General features: G+C 39.9%; 1 protein-coding gene across 1 annotated transcript; it reads left to right on the top strand.

Moving 5' to 3' along the window:
* The first annotated feature begins 10 nt into the window (after positions 1-10).
* On the top strand, positions 11-1,712 carry LOC135468850 (2-aminoethanethiol dioxygenase-like). Its single transcript, XM_064747307.1, has one exon. It carries the CDS (start codon positions 11-13, stop codon positions 743-745), a length of 735 nt encoding a protein of 244 aa, XP_064603377.1. The 3' UTR covers positions 746-1,712.
* The last annotated feature ends 9,886 nt before the right edge of the window (positions 1,713-11,598 follow it).

Genomic DNA, 11,598 nt, shown 5'->3' with positions numbered 1-11,598 from the left:
CCACAACAAAATGGCTACTCTGATTCAGAGAGTAGCGCAGCACGCTTACCGGACATTTGCCCGGGATTTAACAGATACCAGTGACAGTCTTTTCCAAGAAAATATCGCGTTCTTGGGTTCTTTGTTAAGCCGTGTAACAGCTAAGGACGTGAACTTTGACAGAAACCTCGTGTTAAACGAACAGCCCGTGTCGGTAAAGACTGGCGTAGCGCCAGTTACGTACATTCATTTATGGGACGGTGACGTCTTTTCCATGGGTATTTTCGTATTGAAAAGAGGAGCTCGCCTTCCTCTCCACGATCATCCGGGCATGTTTGGACTGTGTAGAGTTATCTATGGTTCTGTCAGAGTCAGGAGTTACAGTCAGGTCGAGGGTGTAAGTCCCCATGGTAACGAAGCTTTCCGCAGACTGCGGGAATTAGGAATGTTGAGAGAAGCGAAGAAACATGTGGACAAAGTCGTTTCTGAAGATGACAGTTGTGTTGTCCTGACGCCGTCCGAAGGAAACATTCATGAAATAACCACCGAGTCCGGCCCGGCAGCTTTCATTGACATTTTAGCCCCACCTTACGATGAGAGACATGGGGCCCGGCGGTGTAACTATTTTCGAGACAGAGGTCCTCTGGCGGAAGGTCAAGACGAGAGACTTGTTGTCTTAGAGCAGGTGTCTCAGCCTATCGATTATTGGTGTGACTCGGCTTTTTACCTAGGCCCTACAATAAACCCCTACCCCTCGGGGACCTGACGATGATGACATGCTGTACTGTATCATTAAAACTTTAATTTATTTAGACTTTAGATTCATTTAAAGTTCGCACCAATCGTGACTGACCAGATATGTGTAAATGCTTGACGCTGCTCGATTAACACGAAGAGGTCATCAAGAGGTCATCAGTGGAGTTTAACTTTACTAATGTTGTAAATTTTTGTTAGCAAAAGTTTTTCAGCAAAAGTGATTCGAATTAATGGTAAATTTTTTCCGTGCTTTTAAAGATCAAAGCCAGCTGTGCTCATGAGTGTGTATATGGGACTGTGAAACATGCCGCAGACTTTATTGAAAGAGACAAAATAGTTTTTTTTTTGTTAACAAATTTTTGTTAGCAAAAGTTTTTCAGCAAAAGTGATTCGAATTAATGGTAAATTTTTTCCGTGCTTTTAAAGATCAAAGCCAGCTGTGCTCATGAGTGTGTATATGGGACTGTGAAACATGCCGCAGACTTTATTGAAAGAGACAAAATAGTTTTGATGTAAAAATGGTTGTTGTTAGCTACATCTGTAATCAATCTGACAACGGGAGTGGTTGGCGCTGTTGTTTTGAGGCTGCTGGATGAATGTGAAAAGTGAAATCTGAGATGGTTAGCATATATTTAAATGATGCAATGTTGTGCCTAGATCTGTTTTAAGATGTGTGTTGTCAGCTAGCATTCTGATTGCACATGCATTTGAGTGCTGCCATATTTAATTCATACTTAATGAGAGAAATTTTTTCATCCCTGATATCTGGAGCCAAAATCTTAACATGTAGTGTTTAAATCCAGCTGCTCTACTTACTTAGCTGACAAAATGTAGAGACAAATTATCCAATGCTGTATTTGTTGCCTCAAGGACTAAGCATATTCCGAATATTGTCAGTGAACTTATAAATGTTGTCCATCCATTACCTTTATGATTATCTGTATAGGCAAATAAATAATGTGTCAGTAAAATATAAATTTTACTTGCATTAGGTATGTTTTTGTGTCTTCTAGAGTCATGACCTCATTAGCACCTCACCGCCCCTGATGATGGCTTGGGGGCAGTAGATCCAGGGTCAATCCTGGGTCGGGTCACACCCAACACCTTAAAAGAGGAAGTTTGTAGCTTCCTTGCTTGGCGTTCAGCATGAAGGGGATAATGCAACGACTGGTTGACCCATATCAGTATAATGGCTCGGGTGGGGCGGCTTACTTGTCCTCGGTAAGTCGTTTCAGTGATGCAGCACTAGATAAAAGAGCGGTGGAAATCCGTCCTGCCACAAAGAGGCACATTACTCGTACATGCACTCCAAGGACTCGCGTGATATGATAGAAAAATTGTTAAGTACAACGTTAAACCCTTAGCACCCACCCACTCACTCATTAGTGTCTGTTAACCGATTGAACTCGGTGTATTCAACCTGGTGTCAGTTTAGCGTAAGTATATAACTGACCTTGGTGTCATACCTGATGTTTTCGCCATAGTTGATATTGCTCCCAGCGTTTTACTAGGAAACACCGCTATTAAATGACTTAAATAATAGTGAAAGTACCTTTAAATCTTAGTAAAGAAACAAACACATTCCTGAGCGCTATTCGTCATTCCTCAAAGTATTACCTCCCCTGGGTCGTTTTGCTGTAGTTTGTTATCTAGAGTGACGTCCCTTGGATCATGAAACCGTTGTTGGGTGACCGCCTTGGAAGCACTCTAGAATCGTGTTGTTGGAATTGTTTGTCCTTTACCATGCAGGAAATGCGTATACCTAATTAAATCAAAGAGGTGAAATAATACTTGTTGACCATTCGTTCAAGGCCGATGAAAGTTGTTAAAAATGAAAGCTGTTAAAAATGAACGTGTAATAAACAAGACAAAAACTACCGGTACCGGTACCTGAAAAAGTGATTTAGGTAGGCCTAATCGCATGCTCAATTTAGCCTGTGATTCTAATCAGGTTCATTTCGACTCATTAAAGGTTATCGCGTTCTGCAGTGGTAAACATCGCGTATATTGGTCTTTCTTGTAAGAGAAATTATAGATTTTTACAAGTGAGGGCGGAGTGTGCTAAGGATAGCACGAATAAGGTTAAAATGTCTGTCATTTGTCATATTAACTCTCAATACTGGGGAGTAACCACTGATCTTTGTGTAAGCCTAAGCACTAAAAGTGGTCAAAATGAATGTTTGAAAGTCTCATTTTTTTCAACAACGTAAAATCTAAGCGTGCAATTATTTTTATTACGACAAATATTTCAAAATGATTGTTCATAAATATAGGTAAAGAACGATGCCAAGAGACATGCGTGCAGAAGCAGTTAACTGACATATACCAATGTTGTAGTTGGGTGGTCCTCTACCATCATAAAACAACCTCCTATAACGATTTGTTATATAGAATGACAGTCGTGTATACAGATAGACAAACAGAAGGATTGTTACCTGCTTAAATCTTAATGCAACGATTGATCTTAATGAAGAACAATATCGTGTAAATAACCAAAACAAATTGGAGCTTTTGGTTTGTTCGGGTTCTTTGCAGATTCTTCGCAATGACTATTTTACACAAACATATTTGTGTGTTTATATTTCATAGTTGTTGAACGCCACACTCAAAAAATTTATGAGTGGTAGAAACCGAAGTGCCCGCGTGGGGTAAACCTCTGATCTTAGTTTATCGAATCGTTTAGGATTCCGTTCAAGAAAAGTGCTTTGGTTTCTACTTACAAATTATACTTCAATAAAGGCATCATACACATATCCGTTCACACTATGAATAGAATACAAGAATACACCAGAGAAGCAGGATGTGGATTAATAATAAAAAAATAAGTCTTCATATAACAGGACATAAATGGGAAACAAAAAAATAACACCTGTAATCTCGCCTGTATATTTTGTTTTCATTTCTAATATCACTTTGATTTCAAATATTACGTGAGTATTTTCATTACAATTCTTTTTGCATTTTGAATGTTATTCTTACTTCAAGGTATTTTTTTAATATAGGGACAATGTAACATGGGATTAAGTAAGGGTCAACCTCTTCACACGAGGACCATTCATCAACAGACGGATAACCTTGTCAATGAGAAATGAGCTCTCCTTTAAAGTCGCAGTCATGGGGTGCGACTGTCGGGTTGACCCATGAAGTTCGACCCTTGAGACAGAACGTGTGCACACATAGCTAGCATTCGACAAATCGCATGGCCTGAGCGCGGCTTATGAAACAGACTCGTCCTAATTTTATTCCACTTGTCGAATGCGATGGGTCGATACGTCAAATCTCATCGTGTGGATGCGGCTCAAACACTCGTATCTGAATTAGACTTGGGTCTTTAGCATGAAATAATTCTGATCAATTCTACTAGAAGGGTATATATTAACGCATACAACTCTTGTTCACTGATTGGTTAGAACAAAGAAAAAGACTGGTTGACCCGGCGTCAGTATAATGTAACCGGGTATAGTGTGTCATGTCTGGTGTCTTTGGCATGATATTCCTATGGCGGCAGCATTTTGGCTGCATGGACTTGCCCTGTCACAAGAAGACACAATATATTATGTACACACACCTAATGACTCGTCGTCGTCATACGACGTTAAACCCCAAGCATTCATTCATTCATTGCATCTCTTGTTCAGCGAAACATGTAAAATATAGCATCTTAGTGAGCAATTAAACTCCAACTATGGGCAAAGTGTTAAGAATACGAAATCAGATAAATAAATAAGTCAAACAGTGAAACTCTACAATAATCTAAAATTACGTCCATCATTTTCCACCTGACAAATATGTTGAAAGACCATGAATCGCATAACATAGAGCTTGGCGAATGTTTTATATAATTCAGGGAATAAAAGTTATAGTGAGACAAACATAACATTTGTGAGTAGTAAGGATCGATGCATTCTGGTCAGGTGCTTATCGACTGATGATCTTGTTTACCTTTAATACTAAACACATTTCATTTCTTTCTCCCACCATAATGCTGGCCGCCGTCGTATAAGTCAAATATTTTTGACTACGGCGTAAAACACCAATGAAATAAATCACATTTCAATTCCAGTGATAGTGTTTTCAGTATAAAATGATAACCTAGGCAATGGTATTTTCACATTTATGCGGACCGATCGTATTATTATCTGATTTATAATTTTTACAGAGCGTCTGCTATACATCCAAACGTCCACTACACAGCCAAACGTCTGCTATACAGCCGAATGGACAAATCCCCTGTATATTACAGACGCAGGGGTAGTATATTTGTGTCCAATCTGAGCCTATATTAGGGTTCGAATCATCGCCAAGATGTGATGATTAGTGATTGTGCCATCACCAAGTTGTGCACAAAGTTTTAGCAAAAGTCGTGCATAACTGTTCTATAAAGTTGCTGGCAGAGAGAAAGACATCTGGCAATTAATAGTTGAAAATCGCTTGAAAATTCCTCGATCCGGATCCAAATTCGGTTCAGCACCAAAATAATATAATGGATTGGTGCTTGTTTCAAGCCTAAAACAAAGGTGTAACCCCGTTAAAACTGCTGAAGAAGAGACAGGTATCCTGCTATTAAAGGGTAAGTATGAGTTAAAAACTTCCTGGATGCGGATCCAAATTGTAAAGGATTCTTGCTTTTCGAAAAGGCTAAGACATGAACAAAGTATCATCAAAATCGGCGCATAACTGTTTTCGTATCGTTGCTGACAGGCAAATAAACGCCAGCAAAAAACCTAACCTCCTTAAGCGGATATAATAACAATGGCCGGGTTAATATGAGATACATGAGTCTAAGCATCTGATTTTAGAAAATGCATTCGAACCATTGACCCCTACAGTTAGACACCCAATCTCGAACGACACATGTCAGCCATTAGACAAACAGTGCTCCCATAGCTGAACGTTTCAGATTGGTTGATATTACTTGAGATATTCACTTTCTGGGAATAACACAGATCCTATTGCTGCCATGTAATCGGTCACTTTGGGTTTTGAATTCGCTAACTGTAGCACAGATTTATGACTGAAACTCAGACTGGCTCAGACGTCTGAGGATTTTTAGCATTCTGATTGCAGCACATGTTTTAGTGCTATTGATGCCACTAGTATTGTGGCTTCAGACACTTTCAGCTCTAAAATCTATGTAAATTCCAGAAAGCGATACCAATAATACTGTTACTTGAAACTTCTACTCCATGACATCGGCTCGTCTGATGATGTTCAATTTTGAGAGCTGTATACACGTATGGTTCCCATTCATCGGAAAGGGTAACGCATGTGTGTTGTGAAGTTTACCGTCAACGACCCTCTGGATTTGTGACAATCATGTTAGTTGAATGGCCCAGAAATGTATTGCTGGTGATAAGGTGCATGGATGAAGTCATTGGCTCAAACCAGGAGTGGTCTCAGCCAATTTTCTGAACTAGAATCTTTGTTATATATATATACATACCCCAAAAGTGTAAATTCCAAATAACCATAACGCAGTTTCCCCCCGTGTGTTCATTACAAACCCGTGTTTCATAAAAGCCTTAAACGCAAACTTTTTTTCCTCACGGGGCCTTACAACTGTATACCATACACCTATGCCTAAAATAAGCCATTTAATAAGGTGGAGATGCCCTATTCCGTTCATGTTAGAAATCTAGGGCCTTATAAAGCCTATACAGGCTTACAGCAATCCGCAATCGGTGGGTCAATCAGATTCCAGGGACACTTCCCTTTCCGTTGGTCATATAGGTTGCGAAAAATAGAGAGGAGTCTGGTCATTTAAGGAATCCCGCCCACGGGAATCTCCGTACTGCGAGAGAGGTGCAAACGACGTTTTGAGAGGTATATATTTCCAAATGACGTCACCGTGCAGCTGACAAGTCGTGGACTTTCAAATACATATTTGCGAACAGATTTTAAAAAATTAAGATGAATGTTTTCATCTGAAGGACAGTGGACAGACTTACATCTGGTATTTTAATATCAAAAGTCCATCACAATTTCTCTGGCGATAACCTTTAAGAATTTGCGCTATAGTCAGGAGATCGATTTTTGAACAGGCACAAGCGGGTCTTATATAGCCGTATATAGCGGCCTCAAGGTCATGATGCTCGATATGTCTACATAAGGTGAAATTATAACCTCTCCTTCTTGAGTCAAGGTGAGGGTATGAAAGAGGTAGTTGGAATTAGAGGGTTAGATGGGGTTTGGCGTAATATATCTATATGTAGAAATGTGTGGGAAGAGCTGCCCCTCTACACGCCTCCTCTGAAACCCTCAGGCCCATACCAGACCACTGTTCACGGTTGCATGGTGAGCTTATAGATTTGCCTTTTTTTAAGCTGCGTCAAGCATCTCTATAAGTGTTTGTATGTCTATAGGTTACTTGGTAGATCTGTCAGTGGATGGTCAGATTTGACATCTCATCTCTTGACGTGTGACATTCACTTCACCGATGGGCCTAAGAGCAAACCAAATGGACGTACTGAGCATGTTTTGTGCGGAAACCCAAATGTACAGGTTTCTGTGTCCTTCTTCACTTATATCAGACGTATCGAATAGTGCCATCATCTGCATATCAAACATCATATAACTCTATGTATCTATCACTACGACATCTACTGAGATTTAACTTCAATTTCCGTTGGAATGTCCCAGAACAGAGGCCAATTCCACAAAGTCATTTCTGACTACAATCAAGATTTGAATTATTTTGTACCTATTTCTTTTGGCCCCAAATATTAACATTTTGACCTGCTCGTCGTTGTTATCTTAAGACGAAGGTGTCAAAAATTCAACCTCTGACGCCAAAAACTAAGCCTTGTGAAAATATTTTAAATTTGACGTAAGTCAAGGATGACTTTGTAGAATAGGCCCCTGATATCCTATAGGATAGCCTGATGACATTCCTTCTAAGTGTGTGTATGTAGGTAATCTACAAGTATTATGAACAGGCTTCATTCCACATGAGGTCAGATTGATCCATCATAGGGTAACAAATTAACCTCGTCATAAATATAACTTATAATTCCTAAACTCAACCTTGGAATAAGAATGATCCCCTATGCTGTAAGGATGTCTCAATATACTTACATGTGAGTTGTGGTGGGATTTATGACTAGGGATTTATGAATAGTTGTACAGAACAGATCAATATATATAATGCAGGGTACCTTCTAACTGGAGACCGCGCACCATGTACTCATTATTGTCTTCTACATGAAATGTTGACTTAAACCTTGGCAATCCCATCCACCACTTTGTCTTGATCCATTTGTCCATTGTTCTTTGCTTCATATCAATAAAAAGCCGCCCCGCCAATTGCATATTTTATTTTTTGCTTATAGTTTTCTGTATACATGGTATATCACGCAAAATGATCGTTATGAAAGTGACCGGACAGTTTTTGGGATAAAAAATTGTACTGACTATGCCTCTGGACCAATCAACTTGTGTTCCTCGGATGGAAAACCGCATGGAATGGAATAGGTGCTCGTGAGGACCTTGACTTACACAGAGTTTACCTTCCGGATTTGGTGCAAATCACGAAATAATGTAAGGAATAATGCTTCGGGAGGAAGAGATGGAGTTTCATTGGCATTTAATGTTGCTTTCAACGTTTTGTCTTTCAGACCATGTTATAGTGCTGTCTCACTGGGATGCTATGCCGAGGAGATCAGATCTAACATATATATATATGATGCCCTCACCCATGAAGTCAAAGTTGTCAGACACTGCATGTTGATTGATAATTTGTTGATAAGAGCTTCGCCTATCTTTTCGGTTAACACATGAGCCCCCAAAATTTCTCAAATTTAACAAATTTAAACGTTGTCAGTTTTAAAGTCATTGGTACTTGTATGACACGAGATTTAAAATGGATCTTCCGCTTTCTTGACAGGCGTTCTTTACCACGCGAGTCGCTACCCAAACGATTGCGTCTTGTATTCACGACTTTTTGAGTCGTTATTCACAGGTTTACGTCCTGCATCCACGATTGTTTGAGTAGCTACCTAAAAATTTACGTCCTGTAGGCTGTTTGAGTCGAAATACACAATCGTTTACGCCCTGTATCCAAGGCTTTTTGAGTCGAAATACCCAATCGTTTACGCCCTGTATCCAAGGCTTTTTGAGTCGTTACCTAAACGTGTGCATACTGTCTCCAGGGCTTTCTGTGCAGCAAACCAAACATTTGCGTCCTGTATCCACGGCTTTCGGCTGCAGCAAGCCGAACGTTTGCGTCCTATCTCCAGGGCTTTCTGTGCAGCAACCCAAACGTTTGCGTCCTGTATCCACGACTTTCTGTGCAGCAAGCCAAACGTTTGCGTCCTATCTCCAGGGCTTTCTGTGCAGCAACCCAAACGTTTACGTCCTGTCTCCAGGGCTTTCTGTGCAGCAACCAAAACGTTTGCATCCTATATACACGGCCTTCTGTACAGCAACCCAAACGTTTGCGTCCTGTATCCATGGTTTTCTGTACAGCAAACCAAAACGTTTGCATCCGATATACACGGCTTTCTGTACAGCAACCCAAACGTTTGCGTCCTGTGTCCACGGCTATGTGTTCAGCAATCCAAACTTTTACGTCTTTTATCTACGGATTTCTGTACAGCAACCCAAACGTTTGCATCCTGTATCCACGGCTTTTTGTACAGCAATTAAAACTTGTACAAATTCCTGTATTAAAGGCATCGTCACACAAAACGTGTTAAGGATTCGCATGCTGAAAGCTTTCGTTCTGCTCGTTCAAATAACATGCAGGCTTTAACAAACTACTCATTAGGTAACGTCCAGTAATAGTCACGAACTCATTGCTTTGTATAAGGGAAAGAAACGGCTTTCTGTTTTACATACTGGTTGACAGTCGGTCTGTACGCCTGCATGTTAATTAAACAGCTGTGTTATAGTGTGACCAAGTTAGCTAAAGGTGTAAATCAGTCACCTAGTCGACAGCTATTCGCTGTTAGAAGTTCACAGTACCTTAGCGTAAGATTACAAACTCCTCACAGTGCATGTTCCGTTCTCTTCACCATTCGCAAAGGGCCTGGTACGGTAAGGCGGAGAGTCAGTAAGAAAGCGCAAATTTCAAAATCCCAGCACAATTCTGTAAATTCTACATCAGAAGTACAAATCTTTGGTCGAATCACCTATAAAGTTATAACGCCATAAAAGAGATGGTTGCTTTGTAAAAAACTTGCCAAAAATACAGTCTCGGTCAAAAACACAATTTTTCGTTCAAATGAGGCACTGTTTTTAATTTACAGAATGAAGATCAACGTTAACCAGAAAAATAACTGAAAGTTTTATGTGTGTATTTCTACGCGCTGTCAAAGTGTCGTTTTGGTTAACCTTTATCTTCATATGTAAAAAATAAACTTTATAATGTGATCGGTTTTGTGATACTATGGCAAGTTTAAAATCTGTGTTTCTGCAATATAATGCCAGACATCCTCCATAGTACAGTGAACTAACGAAGTAACTATGGTTCAGCTCGCGGGAGAGTTCGAATCTTGCTGCCAGACCTTCCCACTTACGGCAGGAGAGGACTTACGGCCGGAACTCACAGCGACCGCATATTATGCATTAGAGGGGATAGATCCAGATATCAGATTGGTCCTCAGATATCATTAACATGCACATGTTATGTGTAGAGGAAGTATAAGGCTGAACATTCATTATATACGTATTTAATTGATTGGTGCGTAACTGAGTGCTGAAGAATTTTTCAAAAGTTACATTTGTGGGGGATTGATTTTTCACACTCTACAGTGTCTAATGCAAAAGAAAAAAAAAGAAAAAAAAAACATTTCAGTGTGACCAGAGCAGGCTACCATTCTTAGATTTTTCATATGACATGTACATTGCATGAATGCATGCTTGCCATATAACACGAAAAGAACCGTAAAACAGAACTGAAAAAGAAATAGCCTTACGAGGGTGTCAGCAGATGTCAGTCACAACTATAGTCAGTTTCGCATCTTGAGCTGCACAGTCTCTTGCACTGGGACCGATGTCAAATGCTGATTCCACGCGAAAGACACCAGTGTCCTAAATGTTGCACATACGTAATTGGTAAAACTGGGTCCGACACTGATTGGACAATACTGCAACATTAATAAGCTGTTGATGTACTATAAATTTCTGCATTGCTATTTTCCACCTAGTTAAAATATATCCGAATTTTGTCTGATTTGGACAGAGTGCTGTGACTTCATCTCCAGCAACAACAGCTCAAAAAATGATGGCCTTGCTAGTATGACGTATTGATAAATGGTAGAGGAGAGCGCAGGCTACAAATGGTGGTACGCCATGGTACCACGAGAGAGTTAGGGGATATATATATACTTCTGTGGTTGAATTTGACAAATTTACTAGATAAATAGTGATGAATAGCGCTCGTGTTAAGTTAATAAGCTTACATGCGTCACACATGCTGTAAATCAAGCTTGTCACGTAGTGGCAGTGGTGTAAAGCGAGAGCTTTACGGAGTATGTCAAAAACAGCTTACTGATTATCAGTATACGCAGGTCACCTGAGACAACCTTTCAACTTTTATATAAAACTTTTCTACTATTGCTTCATGGCAATCGGGGCATGAATTGATGAGGAGTTACATGGACAAAATCTGAATACGTGGAAAGCAGTATTACGTCCTGAATGCGTGATTTTACAAATAATGTCTACAGAGATAATTATAATGTCCAGCGGAGAGACAGACGGGCAGATTCCAGAGTGCACCCTCGCCACCATTTTTCTTCACAGCCTAAGATTGGAATAAAATTTACTAGGGTGAATTTTTCCCCAAGGCTACTAAAGTGACACAAGAACAGAATTTACTTGATGTGACCCAGTCAGAGCCATTCGTTACAAACAGTTCTCACT

Source organism: Liolophura sinensis, chromosome 6, assembly GCF_032854445.1.
Source record: "Liolophura sinensis isolate JHLJ2023 chromosome 6, CUHK_Ljap_v2, whole genome shotgun sequence".
Taxonomy (NCBI): domain Eukaryota; kingdom Metazoa; phylum Mollusca; class Polyplacophora; order Chitonida; family Chitonidae; genus Liolophura; species Liolophura sinensis.
This window is presented reverse-complemented; position numbering and strand designations above follow the sequence as displayed.

Bases quoted from the DNA above. Each gene is read 5' to 3' on its own strand.
- LOC135468850 (XM_064747307.1), top strand. From the start codon at position 11: ATGGCTACTCTGATTCAGAGAGTAGCGCAGCACGCTTACCGGACATTT.